At 38.3% G+C, this 19,397-nt stretch overlaps 1 protein-coding gene across 1 annotated transcript in view; it reads right to left on the bottom strand.

Annotated features, from left to right (window-relative positions):
* Positions 1–19,397, bottom strand: part of ITGA1 (integrin subunit alpha 1) — a 78,779-nt gene that overhangs the window by 34,377 nt on the left and 25,005 nt on the right. The window contains exons 2-7 of the mRNA XM_005500876.4: positions 14,168–14,288; positions 11,402–11,514; positions 10,361–10,449; positions 10,154–10,268; positions 9,361–9,488; positions 1,344–1,492 (exon numbers count right to left, since the gene is read on the bottom strand). Coding sequence (XP_005500933.1) covers positions 1,344–1,492; positions 9,361–9,488; positions 10,154–10,268; positions 10,361–10,449; positions 11,402–11,514; positions 14,168–14,288 — 715 coding nt within the window. The remainder of the gene's footprint in view (positions 1–1,343; positions 1,493–9,360; positions 9,489–10,153; positions 10,269–10,360; positions 10,450–11,401; positions 11,515–14,167; positions 14,289–19,397) is intronic.

Below are 19,397 nucleotides of genomic sequence, written 5' to 3'. Positions count from 1 at the left end.
TTTCTACCCTACAGCAGCACTTCAAGTGTTTGAAATCCTTACTCAGCTACCAGCACACCTTGCACATCTACAGTAAATCTGGGTGTTGGGGATGTGGCAGAAGTAGGGTGCAGGTGAGTGAAGGCAGGTGGGGGTGACCAGTTGAATTCCACAGCCACAGGTAGGCAAATGGGCACTGAGGTTTTGGGCAGCTGCTTGCCCAGACTCCGGAGTAAACCAGAAAAGGCACGGCTGGATTAGGATTCTGCAGGAGATGGAAGGAAGCAGAATAGCGCAGAACTCTAAGGCTGGCCACATGAGTGAAAGCTAAGATCTCCTGCTGATGATGGGCAAAAGTGGATGGATAGGAACACTGGAAGAACAGAGGAAGCTTTTGCTGATAGTTTCTGTATATACAAGCCTGCAACAGTTTTTGGTGCACTGGGACTTTCTGAACCACATGAGGTTTCTGAGTATTTGGCAATTCTCAGCTCGCTCTGTTTTCATGAACTTGTTCAGACTCCCTCAACTTCTGCTTGTATCTAAGGAAAACATCAGTGGTGAATATGTAAGAATTTCATTGGATTTAAGACATCAACAAAACTTTGGTCAGATAATCAAATTGTTCATCGGAAAGATGCTGCATGTTTCACTAAGTGGTTGTTTGGAAAGGGTGAATGAAATCTTTTATGGAATGAAGTCATGCTGTCATGCCAGGGAAAAAAGTAGAGAAGAAAAAAGTTAGCAGGACAACATAATAGAGTTTGAAAGTGTCTGAGAGGTTTTGCATTTACTGTCTGTTCTACAAAAGACAGATTTCATTTTGGTCATAAAGGAAATATTTCTAAATAATGCTACTGCTACAACAGATCTTTATTCTCGCGGTGATCCAGAAGCTTCAATGACTTCAGATACAAGATTTCTAGGCTTTCTGATGAGTGTGAGTTCAAACCCCATAATAATCTTAACTTCAGAATGAAGACAAACTAACACTAATGAGTTCTAATTTTTCCTGTTTCCTCTGAAGAACTTGATTTCCTTCATCTCCATACACACACAGTGCCTACCTGCTTTGAGTGGACATCAAAGATTGTCAGCCCTTTGCCAAGGACTGCAACCTTGCTCCATGTCTCTCCTCTTTCCCTATTTCCTCCATTCAAGAGACAGCTGAGCTGCCTTTTCTCGGTGCCATATACAACTGCTCTAGATGCTGGATAGAGTCCGTTTATCCATCCTCCTCTTAAATTTTGTTTGCTTAGCTAGAATGAAGTCAGATGTCAACCACACCACATTTGAATTTATAAAATCAGAACTGTCACTGTATCTGTTTCTACCCTTTGCAGGACCATATTTTGTGAACGTACCTTGCTGTATCTATTCCCAGCGCTGTCATAGTTTGTGTGCCCCCCCGCTGGCGTATTCTTGTGGCTGCAGCCATCACATCTTCTGTTGTTGAGTATGTATTCAGGAAGAATTCATGGACTACAGTCTGTCCATACTGAACAATTCCAACCTGAAACACATAGTTCATGGCATAAATCAACTACCCTTAAAGAAAGATCTGTGTCTCCTGCAGTTGGGTAAAAGCTCATCTGTACCAGTCAGGAGAAGAATGGAACAACTGAACTTTGTGTGTTCCTCTCAGCATGAAACACCTATAATCAGCTGAGCAAGACTGGCTAAAAACCACTCAATTTTGTTAAACATTTTGAAGTTTCTAAATAGCTTTTATCAAAAATAGGAATAAATCCAAAAGCAGGCTCAACGCCTTGCTCTTTCTGCCTTGCAGTAGTCTGTGCATTAGCTCTGCTTTCCTCTGCACCAAGGCAAATGAACGCCCTAACCACCAGTCACAACTTCTCAAAACAGTTTTCCTTAGAGAATGCGAGGTCACGGTTCACTCACAGCTCTCTTCATTCTACCAAAATATAATAGTCCTACAATTTATTTACCGTAAACAGCACTGCAATGAGCAGTTTAGGCCCTCAGGGTGAGAGGAAGACCTAAATGCCCTTATATCAATTAAGACAGCAGGGGCATCTTAATCAGCATATGGCTGTTCTCCCAGCAGGAGGCAAGCCCAATTAAGACACTCTACAAATGCCAGAAGGGATAACATGAATAAAATGGTGGCTTTGGGTATGGTGGAGGATGATGGAAAGACTCTAGGTGACCTCAACAGGACAAGTCTTTGCATGAAAGATCAATGCATGGGACTGGAACCCAACCACATATGCCTGAGGGAAATTGCCACAAAACCAAGTGTGAAATAAAAAGATGAGCAATATTCTTTAATATTATTTAATTTATCTCATTCATCTCTGTCAGTTTTAACATTTTGGCAGGTTCCTGGCAGCTTTTACTGGGGAAGATTCCATGCAATGTTCCATAATCATATTTCAATTTTATGTTACACGTGACAATTTATAAGTGTTATTTAGGATAATGCAGTATTACATGGCATGTTTGTGTCTCACTCATCTATTATTAAAAGCACTACAGCATTTAGGTACTGAAGATCAATAAGACCTCTGGGATGTTGTCCTGGTTTTGTTAAAAACAAGTTTCTCTTTCAGTGAGTTCTGCCTGTCAGCTAAAGCCTTCATATTAACTGCATTTTCCTGGAGAATCAGACACATGTTTTTGTAAACCTAGCAATGGAATGCAAACTTATTGATAAGCACGGATGGACATCTCGAGAGAGGGGCAACGAGAAACAAGTGACCAAGAAACTGACCAACTGTGCATAACATTCCATTCACGTGAATACTTCACATAAAAGTGCGAGATCACGAGGATCTCATCCCTTTTTCCCTTTTTCCTTATGGCCGACATTAGGAGAGGACCTTGCTAGTCGTCCCTGCGAACTGAGGCCTAGTGAGAGACTGAATCCAGCTCCGGTTGGCTTCAGAATCCAATCCAGGACTTTGGGTGCCAGCTCTGCAGTTGCTGAGACTTTCAAGATTGGTTTTGTATATTTTGTATTATTTTCTCTATTCTTATTAGTAGCATTAGTAAAACATTGTTAATTACTCCAACTCTCTTCTCTCTGTCCTTCTTTCCCTCCCGATCACCTGTCCTGAGTGGGAAGGGGGGAGAGGGAGGGGCAAAATGGGAAGTGGGGGGGGAAAGGGGGTTAACAATACATCTGCCAGGGTTTTATTGTCACCCCGCAATCTTAACCCTCCACAGATGTATATGCTATCGTATTATTTTAGGAGTGGCATATTATGTGCTTTGCAATTGTTTTTGTGTGGTTTCTGAGGTATTTTCATAGCCTCTCAGATTCTGCACAATTTTTGTTTGCTTGTAGCAATATTTGATACTAAACATCAGTATCACGTTCTTTATGAAAAGCGATATATATATAGTTATATGCAACTATGGCACTATAATTATAATGGTATGGAGGAACAAAATGTATCCCACTTGATTTCTGTATCCTTTTGAAAACAAAATCAAATCTCGATGAACTGATATAAGTTCAAAGTTAAGACAAGTTGCTCCCTTTTAGGATATTTCAATTTTCTCTTGGAGGCATGCTGTCCTCCGTCTGCAGCTGAGCATTCAGAGGCTGCATGTTCAGGTGGGCAGCAGCCTATTAATCCTGCACAGTGTTTACAGAATAGGCTGGGGCACATGCTGTATTACCACTCAGAGCGGTCATGTGGCAGCTGCTAAATCCCAAACTGAAGATGAAATTTTTAACCCATTCCCCCCAAGGCAACAATTTTTTGGCATGCATCTGAAGTGACACACAGAATGAACTGAAGAGGACACTGCTAGTCATTTAAAAAGACTGCCATTAACTGGTGATCAACAAGTGATTTTCATCATGTTTTTTCTTTTGGAGTAGGAGGGGTGCCTCAGGTATTCCAGGACCAAGCACAAGTGTAGCCAGAGACTATTATATGCCCTGGAGTCCACTGCTGTGGATTATCAGCTTCCTTATCTGCAGCTCTGAGGATTTTATTGGTACTAAGGACTAAATCAACTATTGATTGCTTCCAGGCTATAAAGTATCTGCCAGTCTTTCATGATTCTAGAGACCCATGTTGGTGTTGTCGTTTTCCTGAAAAAGATTACAAGCTGACATTGAGTTGTATCATTTCCTATTTGAAAGGAAACGTTGTCCATGATCACAGCAAGTAAACATTTTGAGCATTTCCTTCTCAGGAAGTGAATGGGAAGAACATCTGAGTCTGGAAAACTGCACTGTGTTGCATAGCTTGTAAATCAGGAAGGAAGAGGGGCATGTGGTTATCTTATGGGATACAATTGTTCTGTGGGACCCATCCTTAGAACTAGCTTTGAAAACACTGTTCATTGTGGTCTACATGTTTCATGGCATGAAAGATGAGCCATTCCTCGAAAAAGGGTAATGAAAAGCTTCCAGAACTGACAAAATACTACTAGGTTGCATGTTCTAGTCTCCTACTGGATCACGTCCATCTTGTAAAATTAGAACTATATTCTATTAGATAGCAGTGAAGGTTTGTGTATTTTCAGCCTTTTAATCTAATGAAAAAAAAAATAAATGACATATCTTCATGATGCAAATGTGCCCTTATGGGACAATAAACCTGTTCAAACTGCGTAACTTCAGCAAGCCCCTAAGAATGATACTTACAGGCACTGTATGTTTTGATCTGCCTGTTTAATTTAAATCTGGAAAATGCAGTTCTACAACACAGAAGGAAGTAATTCTGCCCTGCTCCAGAAAACCTAATATTTTTCCCAGCATTACTGACCATAATCTATTGAACATCTTTGTAATTCCTAAGTTTGTGTTCCCTTCCCTAGCATTCCAAGGCTTTTATATTACACAAGGGAATAATTCATTAATTGTCCCCAGTTCCTGTGAAAAAGTGTTGTACGAGAAAACAGGCAAGTAAAGGACTGTTCTACTTTGGGACAAACATTTCTGAGGGCAATTCTTTATTGTCATTATATAAGTGAATACAGTCCCTTAATTGGAAAGTACATTCTGGCTTTCCCAATAAGTTATTAAGATAATCTAGTTGGTAAAAAAACCACCAACAACAAAATGAAAGGAAAACCATTTTGTACATTATACGCTAGGATTTTCACCACTGGGATGCGGAGGAAAATCAGAAATAATTTTGGTTGTACTTAAATAATTTTTAACATAAAAGAAAAACAGAGATGTCTTGGGAAGCCCTAATGGATAATAATTTTCATTGTATGGAGAGTATGCTAAAGACACCTGAACTGAAACAAAATTGAATTAATTCTGCTACATTTTGTTTGCTCTGGGGACTCAGAAAGGGATTACTTGTAAACCATTGCAAAGGCCTTTCTTCATCCTGAATCTTTTCAATACCGCTTTAATACACTTGTGTTCTTCTGGAGATAAAACTGATCATAAGATATGACTTATTACTCCACTGATACAGTCTTTTTGGAGATATAATAAGGTACAGGCCAAACACCTATAGCTGCCTATGTCATATATTAATGGAGAAATAAAACTTGTCTGACAGTTTCTGAAGGCCATTTCAAGACAGCTTTAAAGCTGGAATTGAACATATCGAAGCATTCTACTTTCTCTTTTGAAATTCTTCTCCCACAGAAGGATATTCATATGTAACAGATTAAAAAACACACCCTCATGTTAAAAAGACAATTATCTTGACAGAAGTTAAAAAAAAAGAGGAAAAAAACTATCTGGCTTTGCATTTACATTAAAATGTGGAATGAGGCTGAGAGAAATATTTTGTTCCTACTTGCACTATTTTTTCTCATTTAATTCCTTCTTACTTTTCCACTTTTCTATCATCACTTTCCCTTTACTTCTTTTATTCCTAAGCTCAGGATATGCAGCTTAATCATCAGTACGGTGTTGTGAATTTTCTGGAGAACAGAAAGAGGAAGAGAAGGAAATACTTGTGAAAAAGATATACCATAAACTTCGACTTTTTGCATCTGAATCTTCTGGCTTTCACTTTCAAATTTGCCAAACGTGGCACACTAAGGAATTTCTCTTCTGACATGCCATAAATCTAATGACCATTTTCATGGAGAAGGTAAGTGGAAAAAAAATACCTCACAAGCCTCTAATCAAAACACGGTTTTGAACAAGTCACACCCAAGCTGCTAAGGACTTATTCTGTAATCACCTCATTCCTTTCCCATGCAAGAGGAAAACAATCTGAAGTCAGTGAAAGTCCACTTATTTCTACGTGCTCAACAATCCTCAAAAGTTGAAAACGGAAAAATCGATTTAAACGGACAGAAACTAAACAATTGTTCCTGTATTTCTGTTCTAAGCTCCCAGAGGAGAAGGGAGGAATAAGCCTGCTCTGCTGTTTCTCCTCTTCCCCATTCAACAGTAATTTAAAAACAGTTTTCTGTGAGCAGACAGTGTGGGTGGAGTAGGTGGTATAAACGTGTTACTACCTTTGGGTGTGCCAAGGTTCCCAAGCAGTGGGCTTGGGAGAAAGATGGGGTATGTTCAGGGGAGGAGGGGAAAAGGAACCAAGAAAATTCCACCTAGCTTTTGCCTTTTGTTTCCAGTTTTTCAGCCTCTCTCCCCCTTATCCTATTCTTATCTCCCTCTCAAATGTTTCTGCTCTGTAGGAACCAGATGCCAAAGCTGACATTCTCAAGTGAATAAGTGTACGTGTGAGCAGAAGCATAGCTATTCCAAACTGCGGATAGAACAGATTTTGTAGGTGGAAGTGGCGGTCTGCTGGAGCACAGGCCAGCAAGGGACCTTTTGCCTGTGAGCCAAACCGCACAGGCAAGGCAGGATTCCAAAAACAAACATAACAGAGGTGTGTCGATGTAAAAATTTAGGAGTTGCAGGGTGAGGAAGAGGGTTGAAGGTACAGTAGAGTTGATTGCCCTGTGAACTGTTCACATGAAGCCCTTCAGGCAGAAGACAGTGATGATTTCTATGCAGCCGTTGCCTGGTACAGGGAAGTTCAGCTTTAAGTATTTTTCCAAGATGGCATGTGTTTGAATAATCACCAGCTTAATGGACTCAGAATATATATAATTTTTTTTTCCTTTCTGTTAAATTTGATGAAGTGTTTTTCCTTCTTCGTCACAATATCTGGAAGAACAGCATGTTTAAACTAACAGAACACACTTGTAAAGCTGACGGTTTCAGAGTAATAATTTTATCAGCCAGTGTTCAGTACAGCCAACAGAGAAGCTGGGTGGTAACACACAAACCTCAATTAACTTGGAAAATGACAGGGATGCTCTCTGCAGATAGAGGTATCTTTTATACCTTCTCACCATCTCCTTTGTGAAGGCAGGAGCTGAATGCTAGGAGCTAACCCAAAGTAGCAAAACCTCTAAGTATTGGCCTGCTGCATGTCAAATATTATACAGGATCCCAGAAAGTCCTTGCTTTTGGGAAGTGGAAATGTAGAAGTGAAAGGAAGACCCAGTTTCCTCTGTTGCTCTCAATAAAGAGCCCCTGTCATATTCCTACTTAACAAACATAATATCATTCTACGACAAGGTTACCCACCCAGCTGACCAAGAGAAGCCTGTCAATCTTTTTGGATTTCAGTAAAGCCTTTGATACCATCTCTCACAATATCCTCCTGGACAAGACATCCAGCTGGATAAACACACAACACAGTGGGTGAACAATTGGCTGATGGGCTGGGCTCAAAGGGTTCTAGTAAAAGGAGTTATGCTGGGCTGGTGACCAGTAACTAGTGGAGGTTCCGCAGGGAACCATCTTAGGGCCAGCACTCTTCAATGTCTTTGTAAATGACTTAGACTCAGGACTTGGGGAATTACTTAGTAAGTTTGCTGATAAAAACAAAATTGGGAAGAGCTGTCGACACTCTCGAGGGCAGAGAGGCCCTGCAGAGGGATCTGGACAAACTGAAGAAATGGGCAATCACCAACTGTATGAAGTTCAACAAGGGCAAGTTCTGCTTTTTGCACCTGGGACACGGCAACCCGAGTTGTACATACAGACTGGGGGATGAGACGCTGGAGAGCAGCTCTGCGGAGAAGGATCTGAGGGCTCTGGTTGATGGCAAGCTGAACATGAGCCAACAGTGTGCCCTGGCAGCCAAGAGGGCAGCTGTGTCCTGGGGTGCAACAAGCACAGCATTGCCAGCCAGGTGAGGGAGGTGATTGTCCTGCTCTGCTTTGTACTGGTGTGGCCTCACCTGGAGCACTGTGTGCAGTTCCGAGTCCCTCAATATCAAAAATATATTGAGCTCTAGAGAATGTCCAGAAGAGGGCCACCAAGTTGGTGAAGGGTTTAGAGAGGAAGCCGTATGAGGAGCTGCTGAAGTCACTTGCTTTGTTCAGGCTGGAGAAGCGGAGACTGAGGGGAGACCTCATCATGGTCTACAGCTTCCTCACAAGGGGAGGAGGAGGGGCAAGTGCTGATCTCTTCTCTCTGGCGACCAATGATGGAACCCAAGGGAATGGCAGGAAGATGTGCCAGGGGAGGTTTAGTTTGGACATCAGGAAAAGATTCTTCACCCAGAGGGTGGTGGAGCACTGGAACAGGCTCCCCAGGGAGCTGTCACAGACCCAAGTCTGACTGTGTTCAAGAAGAGACTGGACAACACCCTCAGACACATGGTATGACACATGGGGTTGTCCTATGCAGGGACAGGAGTTGGACTCAATGATCTTTGTGGGTCCCTTCAGACTCAGGACATACTATGATTCTATGACTCTATGTTTCCCCTTTCCCCAAGTCTTGCTGGCATTGCTATTTGAATACTCTGTTCAGAAGACTGTGAAACATATGTCAGATCCTCAGCTGGGGTAATTGGTTGTAGCTCCCTTAATTCTGGTGGAACAACACTGATTTATAGCAGCTGGGAATTTAGCCCTCTCCACTTACATAGATGCAGCTTCTGCCATTAATAACATGCAACTTAACAGCCACTCGTTAATTATGAGTTCAAATGTTTAAAAGCTGCATGCTCAGTTCTCCACAGTACAAAATACAGAACACTGCTCCAAAAAGCTTATAGTCAAAGGTTGTCTGAATCATGCATGTGTGCCTTGGAGAAGCAGAAATGACCTTTGTGCTATGAAGTACAAAAGACAAGAAGTGGTTGTGGAGAGGAAGGAAGTGGGAAAGGACAATGTTCAAACGGCCTAATTTAATGTACTTAACTTTTGTCTCTAGGTTTGAAAGTCAGTTTCTCCAGACTGCCTGAGTGGTGGGGGGAGGAAAGCCTCCCTGACACTGCTACTTGGCAGCAAACACTGTCTTAGTTGTGGTTTCAGCTATTTTGTTTTAGTACCCCATTGCCGTAAGTTCTTATGAATGAAGAGCTCCATAGATGACACTCTCATCCTATATCCTGTAAATCCTTTTTTACCCCTGCAAATTAAACAATGATAAAACATCTACTGTGTTACCTGTGTTTGCTGAGGACCTATATCCATGTTTTTCAGGAGGCTGTTCAGGAAGGCTGTGACACTCTCCCATGGATAAATGCTGTTGGATCCATCGAGGACTATGACAATGTCCAACTGTGTTTTACACTCTGCAACACAAATTGTTGCATTAGAATTGGTACTAACAAGGGTCAAATACATCTCACAGCTCCAGTTACTTTTGTGAGTAGTAATAAATGCATGTCTTTCTGCATGGGCCTGAACTACACTTGTTTGACGCCAACTGTCATTCATTACCTTTTGCATAATATTTTACATAGCTTGTGTTCCTTTTACCAGCAAGGCACTTTCTTGTAATAAGAAATTTAAGACTGGTATTAGAAGATCACATAACTGGAGTGTTTACTAGGACCACTGCCTTCTTCAATGTCAATCTCTTCCTCGTTGATTTTTCCAAAGGACCAGGTCTTTAAGATTTTTATCTATATTACTAAATTGGGTTTGTATTAGGTGTTAACATGTCGTCATTGTTTAAAATGTGTCTTTTGGCCATAAGTAAAAAACATAAGCAACTATTTTTAGTAATAGTGTTTGGATGTTACATAGCACTCTAACAATTGTTTATACTGAGACAAATTCCAAAAGTAGCAAGAATTTAGGTTATATACAGACAATGAAAACATTTACTTAACTTGGTAATGCTAGTAGCTAAGTTAAGCAGTTCATACTTTTTGGTATGCCTATGTGTATACATTTGTCTTGTTTGGCACTTTGTATTTTTGGACACACAGGAGAGTTCTTGTGGCATGCATACCTTGCACAGATGGAGCAATCGCCTCGATGGTTTCAAAAGTGGAGCTCACATTAGAGCAAACTCCAGTTGTATAATGCAAACGCCCACATTTATAAGCCCAAAGTGGTCCACATGCCTTTAAAAGATGAAGAAGGGTGAAATGTTTTTGTTATGGTACCTGACTGAAAAACAAACTTCTTTTAAAACTGGCAAAAATTCCTCTCTTACCAGAAAGCCTCCTTTTGGGTTAGTCACTAAGGTTGTTCCAAGAGTCATGTTTTCTTTCACTTCCACGACGTTAGGAACTGAAGTAGAAGCTATAAATAGATTAAAATGTTAAGTATTTGGGAACATGAAAACAAAATGTTGAAGTATATATCCCCTAGCACAGAGCTTCCAGCTTCTAAAATGAAACCCAGACTGACACTGGTTTCATCAAATACTTTAGCACCCTTCCTCCTCCTTTTTCAGTTGCTACAATCAAGAAAAAATTCTGAGATTGGCTTTTATCCCAGAAAATTTGTTTGAGTTGCTGTCTCAAATCCTTTTCTTGAACAACCAAAAAAAGATAAAAAAAAAAAAAGGAACACCACAATGAAAGTAAGAGATTACTGTTCACACAGTTTTGTTAATTAGAAAACAGACATTCATTTTTTACCCTGTCCTGCAATAAGCTACTTCACAGCTTTTATATTTGTTACTGTTATGTTACATTACTGACATTTAGGTTTAAAGGGAAAAGAGGAGATTAAACATACCACCAAAGGTGTATTCAGTCAAATTCATATTCACAGGAAATCTCTTCCTGTCTACGTTGCATATCTCTTGACATGAGCAAGAAAATACTAAGATTCATCAGCCTGATTCTGGCTAGTTATGTTCTCATCAAAAGCTTACGGATGGTATTATGAAGGCTCTTGTTTGCTTTAGAGAGCTTTGGAAAGGGTAATCCATGAACCTGTGCTCCACAGCCTTTCTGGCTCCATGGCCAGGACTGCCACAGTCAATTAATGTCAGCCATAATAAAGTTCTGATAACAAAGCCAAATGCCCATTCTAAAATATGAGCATGTTTTCCATAGGACATGAGAATCTTTAAAATAAAACTATTCTTAATGTTAAAAGCACAACTTCTTTCACATTTAGGACTGGAGTTCTAAGTGAATTTTCTCTATAGAAACAATTCTAATGCATATTTACTGGCTAAAAATCTCCTGACATCTGACCTCTATTATTCCTCCACATGACACAGCTTTATTTTCTTTCATACCTGGTAAGTTCAGTTTTATGCAGGGCGATTGGTTGTCCCTTCCTACAGGGCATTTGTATACATCTCCTGTTCTTTTCTCAGGTTGGCCAACTAATGGTGAACCAATAAGTACCCTGCAAATGAAATAAGTTGCTTGAAATTTCTCCTTTCATAAAAGGCACACAAATCAGAAAATGAAACTTAGAGAAAGAGCAGAGCTGCAGCAAGCTCCATATAAAGAATACAGAACGGAGAGTAAGAAAAGTGCTAACACTTACTACGCCAGTTCAGACAGAAGAAAAAGCAGCCATTATGTCTCCTCTTTTACAAAGACATCGAAAGGAAATTTGCCCATATACCAAACTACGCAATAGAACAACATTTAAAAAAATCTAGTGGAAAATAAAAGCAATGTTAGCAGAAGGATGACAAATATTTAAAATAAAACAGAAGGAAATATCTGTTTTATTTAATATCTCCTTGATCTTTAATATATTTTAGAAAAAAAATATATTTTCAATGCTGAGAGACCAAAAGCCAAATGACAGGCTTCACAGGCACCCAGAAGAAAAATTCAGTCTTAAGTAAAGTAAGCCAGCTTTCATTAATAAAAAATAATGTTATTAAAAGAAATATTAATTTTTTACAATGTCAAGGATTTTTATTCTGTATATTTCTTTTTCAAAATTTGGTGTAATCAAAACCCTACTATTCTCACATGGTACGTTGTAAGAACCACAAATTAGCATCCACTCCTAAAACCAGTTTTCAGAATGAAATGCTGTTTAGAGATGGACACTTGTTGTTTTCTCAGATCTTCATTAGCTACACTAGATAGCCCAGCATTACCCAGTAGATAATGCTGGCTCCATTAAATGCGTAAGGAAGAACTTGAGTTAAATTAGAATTCACAGCACACACTGAAAACAGAAATCCTGCCATTCAGAGTAACAGTTCAGTAAGATCTGCTCCTGGACACAGATGATTTGTGAAGAGTTATTGAGACAATCATTTCAACCTTTTCTGATAAATTAATGAGTCCAGGCATAAGATATTTGAATAGAATGACCTAATAGATAAAATGTAGACTATGGATTTATAAAAAGACAGAAAATGTAAACCTAGCACACAATGCAGCTTCTAAAAATATACTGGAACAATTCATTGTCATAAATTAAGACTTTCCTATTAGTAGTACATTAAATAATTAGGCAGCAAAATAAAATCCTCCAAGTGTAGACTGGATCTGACTGCTCCTTCAAACACATGCTGTAATGTATGTGTTTTTTACAGCAAAACTTAGAAATAGACACTACAGCCTGTCATGCCTCTTTGACTTGCATTCAACTGCAGAGAAGCTGAGTGTGCTTGATGTCCCACAGAAGGTGATCAATGCTCAGCAGGATCGTGTCCTCGTGCTTTGGCTTTCTCAGAAAGAAAGAGTGCTGTCAACAGCAAGAAGTGGTCTGAAAGGCTATTTTGTCTTTTTGCAAAAGGAATTTTTTTAGAAGACCCCAGTTTTATCAAGAAACAAGTGCAGTTAGTTTCACACAACATCTGTTGCTGGAAAGCTCTATCTGTGTTATCTAGGTAGCATTACAACAGTTGACAAAGCATCACAAGGCTGCTTTGTATATTTGTTTTTAACTGTCAGCCTACAGATTTCCTGCTCTGCTTGCTGCTATGCTGACAGCAACTTTAAAGCTTGAAAATTTAACCATAGCTCTGGAGTCTAATTTAAGAGATATTCAGATCTAGCACACTAGTTCAGATTCCCGTCTTCCTTCAGCTACTGGAAGAGTTGCCATTTCCAGCTCATATTATTTTTTGCTCTTGAATGGTTTCAGGACAGTTTACAACAATACAGCTTACTTTGCAAAATCCCAGCTCCTAGAACAGAACCCATTTCCTGAAGGTCTAAAATAGCTCAAAGAAGGTCATTATTATTCTCCCATGACCCTCGCGCAGATGTATATTTAAACATCCTACAACCTGGGCAATCAAAAGCAAGCATTGTCTAAAGCAGGCTCTGCAACTCTATTTCTGTGAACATCCCCTGTGGCTAATGGTGAAAACTGTTGCAGTGGTGGATGGAGTCTCGGAGCAGGACAGCCCTGGCACTTGCAGGGGATATTGCTCCGATGCTGCAGAACAGCCTGACCTGGTTGTCACACAGCCACATGCCTGGGTTTACCAAGAATGTCAAATTTCTGTGAAAGCTCTGGGAAAAACAGAGTAATCTGCAAAGAACAATGGAGATCTCAGGGTTCCCAAGCCTTTTACCATCCAACCAAAAGGGAAAGTGGAGCACTGTATTATTAAATATTTTGGCAGGGAAATCTTCCCACCACTCAACAAACTCAGTTCACACAACTTCTGACAGAAAACTTTAAAAAAAATACATAATACAGAATAGTTAGGTAGAACAGGAGCAATTCCACTGCCAATGCATTTAAGACAAGGGAAAGATAAATAATGACTTCATTTGACAAATGGAGAAAAGGGGGCTCAGGTATAACACAAAACTGTCTCAGCTTCATCAATGTGGGAATTTACCCACTTTGAATTCATTTATTTCTTTGAGGAAATTAATGTAGATTTAAAGTCGGATCTTTCAATCTGTCAGTCTTTCCAGGTTTTCTTAAGACTATGCATTAGTTCAAGAAATACGACTGACAGAACCTGACCCTTTTGTATTGGTTATACTTACAAATAACAGTATGTCACCCGAGTCACTGAATACCTGATAATTTGGAGTTTCCATTTAAGTAAAGAAGAACAGCTTACCATTTTCCTTCCTCATTTTCATACTGCTGGACCGTGTACCCAAACAAGTCTTCCAGAGGCCCGCTGAAAGTCATTGCATTTTTCACATCAACATTGGAAGAGCCGACAAGGTGAAAGAGAGCTTTAAAAAAAAAAAAAAAAGTAATATGTAGCAATACACATAAATCCCAAGACTTTTATAGAAATCAAGGTTCAATTATGACTTAACAGGAGGTATGAAACAAGGATTGAAAGTGGTATTTGGGGCATACTTCCTCACACGTACAAATGGAGCTAAATTTAGAGATGTGATCAACGGGATTTCTGTAACCAAACCCTATTTTGCAAAGTCCATCACTCATTTGTAAACATAAATTCAAATAACAGTAACTGAAATAACCTCTAATAGTAAATAAAATAAATGATTAGTTATTTTTACTGCTTTTAACTCCATGCATTTCTAATGTAATTATTTTACACAAAATATTCCTTCCCTCATTCAAGGTCGTAGTTCTCAAATTTTTGTGAATTTGAGAATTAACTAATTTTGAAAGGTTTGCAGAAGACAGACATAGGAAAGAATAAGGAAAAGCTTTCAGATATATTTAAATTTAATCTATATCAGGGAAAAGAACTCCATATATTTTTCCTTTAATTCTTTTCCAGAGTACCTGTAAACCTTTCACTTTTGGAAAATAACAGAATAAATTTTTAATGTGATTAGGTGCTGTTATCTCAAAAGTACCTGTATGTGACTATTTCCAGAAATCTAACATTTACCCACTTAGGAAACATTGCTCTGAAATGGTGATGGCGTTGGGCTGTGATAAGTCATGAGAGCAGATGCTTCTTCAGACTGATTTCCTATACCATAAAGCTCAGTGATCATCATGACTGAAAGTACTGTAATTACATGACTGTATACCAAATTTCAGACAAATGAGGTATATAGGGTGAAAAGTCCAGCTTGAAATGACATCATAACCCATTGTGAGGCTCATTAACAAGTCAAAAGTACTTTTGATGCATAAAAATTAAGACTATTTATCTTTTATTATTTTTTATTTCTTATAGTGATCTCTTCCATGGTTGTCCTGTGGAAGTCAGTTTCAAAAGCAAGCATTGACTCTGCTGCCGCAGAGCTGTGTGTTTAATAGAGAAGAGCCAAAAATTAGTTGAATTTGTAGAACATCGAGACACGATTATACACAACTTTTATTTCATTTCAAAGAAGCATTTAATGATCTTCTGCTGACAATTAACAGTTATATAAAAATACCAAATCCATAATACTTGCTACATGTCAAAGCATCAAAATAATGTCCAGTTACTAAAATACATCTGTGTTATTCACGATTGAGAGGATGATATTCTCATAGAAAGCTTGTTACTATAATTAAGCTCCCAAGTGATCAATGCTAATCTGTCTTTCTCAGCATCTTATTTCCTGCTTAATGCAGTAAAATTATCACAGAAGACTATTTGTCACTTAGTAGGTATTTCCAGTTTCACTTGAAAGCAAAAAAGGAAAAGTTTCATTTGTGTTTTATTTTTTTTCGTTTTTCTTCCTTCAGTCAGAGTCAGGAAATATAAAGAAGTGAACAAACTAAAACAGAGTTTATTTTTATTCTTCAGAAAAGATTCATTGCAAGCGATAAGAAAAAAATAAGGGCTGACAGTCTAACAGGAAATAACTTGCCGAGAAAGTAGTCCATGCATTTTTTGTCTTCCTTAAGGACTTATGTTTAAAGTAATTCTGCTATGTTCATGTGCAATAGGTGTTTTCCTCCTCTACTTTCAATCATTGAAGCACGATTAAAAACAACAAATTAGATTTTTAAAAATTCAGTTAAGTCATCACTGGTTCAAATCTTCTTTTTTAAATTTCAGGGTAAAAATAACTGCTATTATTATTTTTGACACCATGTGTGGGATCCGCACCATGTCATTTAGATTCCCAACGTATCTCCTAGACAATTAAATCGTTCTAATGAGATTGCCTGCTAAAGTAAGTGTGTAAGTTCATTATTTAGTTGAAGAAGAAAGGTAGAAGGAAAATCTATCCATGTTGACTTGCCTCTTAAAGATCTCCAGAAGTCTGTTCACTTTAGGCCCTGAATAAGATGGACAGAACACCCCTCTAGAAGTCTTCAGAGACAGGTTTTTCCCCCCTTCTCATCTTATGATGATATTTAAAACACATTATTACATGAAATATTAAAGGCCACAGAATCCAGCTCATCTCTTCCAATATACTTTCTTCTAAAAGTACTGAAGGTTGTAAGTGCACTATGTACTCTGTACACTCCATCACAATATCCTGCATCATCATTCGATCATCTGCTGATAGATACGGAATTTCTTCACAAAGACACAGTATTGACAACTGTTGTGATTTTTACTGCATATTTACTATACTAAGTGGTTTTGAAGTTTCCTGAATCTGTTACACAACATACTTCAGTCTCATAATTTTAAAGAATATTCTTCTAATCCTCACAGGTATAGCAGCAAGTTTGAAAATGTGAAATGCTAAAACGAGCAAACTAGAAGAGAAATGCAAAAATGCCAGCTATTTGCTGTTAATCCACCAAACCTTTGTGCATCTGAGTAAGGTCAAATTAGAACCAGCAATAATAATAAGTATTCTTCTAAAAAATAAAGCTAGAGGAATCAAAAGAAGCTAGATGGGCCAAGACTGATCAGAAATAAAAAGCACATGAATCCACACAGCAGTGAATAGACCTGTAGACGTTGTCGACAAAGGATCTTTCGAATGCTAAATGTTATGTATTCAATGAGTAACTAAATAAGTTAATGGAAGATGTTACAAACCATACAGAACATATATCTGGTTCAGGAAATCCCTTCAGCTGGAAATATTTGGAAACTGGAAGAGGAATATTATATATGCATGCACAGTTATTTTTTGTCTCTAGCTATTGACTTACTTGCACTCCTGCAGACATGATACTGGACAAAACATGGTCTTGATTTGATCCAGTATGGCTACACTTCTGCTTTCTCATCTTTCCATTCTTAGCTGGAAATCAGATGCTTTGAAGTTTGATTTCATAAACAGACTGTGCAGCGTATTTTAATCTGCAAGTATATTACATGTCCTTCTGTGGCTTCCATTTGCTATGAAATATCATGAGCATAATGATTTTGAATAAGAGTAAGGGTCATGATATGCAGTGTAAGATTAACTTCTAAATAATTAGTAGATTTAAAGGTATCCTATTACATTTTCCACAGATTCTGTAAAAGAAAATCTCACTAGTCAAAGATTCATTGAAATCTGCAGATGGTAAATAGAAAAGTGGAGTTTAGAGTGACTCACATTACACTATTAACTAACAACAATATACTGACTTATGGCAACCTGGCTTTCACATTTTGTTTCATTTTTCAGTACAAAGAACATTGTACACATGAGCTGACCATTCAGAACATTTTAAAATATCACTGACTGTGACTGTGAAAATGTTTCTTTATATTAATAAGAATATCTAGCTTGCGGAATCCTAGTCTTACAGTATCTGTCTAAGACGCACAGACTCTCATCTATTTCTAGCAAACTTGTGTATATGAATTAAAAAGACTATTGGCAGCAGCAGTGGAAAAAAAAGCTACGGGGAAGTTGGAGAGGATTCTTTTGAGAGTTATGGGGATTAAGGAGAAGAAAACATTTTTTGTGGATATGTATTATTTGACTATACACACAATTAATGTAGGTAAATTAAATTAAGATTTTGAATTATGTCACATTGTGTTAATAGAATTACTAAAAATACAGATCAAATCACTGATCAGAAACGCAGAATATAAATATTTATCACATAATAAAGCTGAAGTTCTAGCTTTTAACTTCATGTCCTACGAGAAATGAGGCACTGCAGAAAACCTGGGACAACATCCGTCTCACTACTGATTTAAACTGAGAAGAACATGAGCTGATGCACGTGGCATTCTTTGCTAAGCACAGTTTGTACCTATACGTGAAAGGTTAGCACTCAGTCACCAAGACAACAACCCAAATATTATTTCTACCACAAACCTAGAGTAGTAGCTCATACTTGTCCAGTAGCCACTAATAATTTTTTTTTCTGTTTTATTTAATGAGATATTTTAACCAAATGTTCGTGCTGTCTGCCTGGTTATTCTGTCTCTAAACCATGCAAAACTAGATTTCCCTGGCACTTCTCCACATGCATATTGCCTGGCCACTCTAACATTTGCAAACAGAGAGCTGCAAAATAGGAACCCTTGTTTTCCTGGATATAAACAGATTAATATAAACGTAACATGAACTGTAGAACAAAGCTTAATACCTGGCTTTTTATGGATGAAAAACAGATCACGGCAAATCACCCGCAATAAATGACATCATGAAAGACTGGTTTAGCCAAAAGAAGAGGGTAAATTCAGTTAGGACATTTTATCTGCCTATGGTCTGTAGCAAATACCAACTGTATTGTGAATGTTTTTTTGCAAAAAATGGGAAAGGATAAATTTGCACTTTGTATTGAAGAGGTTTACAAATTGTCTGCATGCTACTTCTCCCCATCAACATTTAGTCCAAGTGTTATTTCGTTCCATTTCACACTTACTGCTATAGCATTTCAAGTGTCTTTGTTAATTCCTCTGCATTTCACAAGAAGATACTGAAATTAAGCAGGTCTAAGCACAATCAAGGAGGACAGCAAACCAAGTAGAAGTGTCTTGCAAAAGTATGTGCAACTGGAGAATATTAGGAAACTCAAAACCAGGAGGAAAAAAAATCAGATCGCTTCCATTGTGGAAAATAAGAGGATAGAAAAATTTAAGATGGAGATTGATTATTTTTTTTTTTTATGGAGCAGTCACATACTTAAACATCTCGGAAACATAAAAAATAAAATAAAATATTGCTTCGGTGTCTTGTACAGTACATACTGCAACCAATAATGCTGTAAAGATATTTTAAAGACCTGTGAACAGCACAGGAATCCAATACAGCAACACAAAACAGTGCATCTGATCAAAGTGTACTGAAAGCTAAGTAATATTAGGAAGGATGCCATAGTTTAAAAGTATTTTATCCCAGTATTGCAAAAGACTATCTGTCTCTCTTGTAATCTTAGAAAGCATACAAAACAAACAGCAGAAAAGGAAGTGATTGGGATGATGGTGACAGTTGCTCAGTGAGGGAAGCAGGACTGGGAGCATTGGTTTGGCCCCCCTCAAAAACTTATTTTCAAGAGGATGG

This window comes from Columba livia, chromosome Z (genome assembly GCF_036013475.1).
Source record: "Columba livia isolate bColLiv1 breed racing homer chromosome Z, bColLiv1.pat.W.v2, whole genome shotgun sequence".
Taxonomy (NCBI): Eukaryota; Metazoa; Chordata; class Aves; order Columbiformes; family Columbidae; genus Columba; species Columba livia.
Note: the sequence above shows the minus strand (reverse complement) of the source record. Positions and strands in the feature narration are given on the sequence as shown.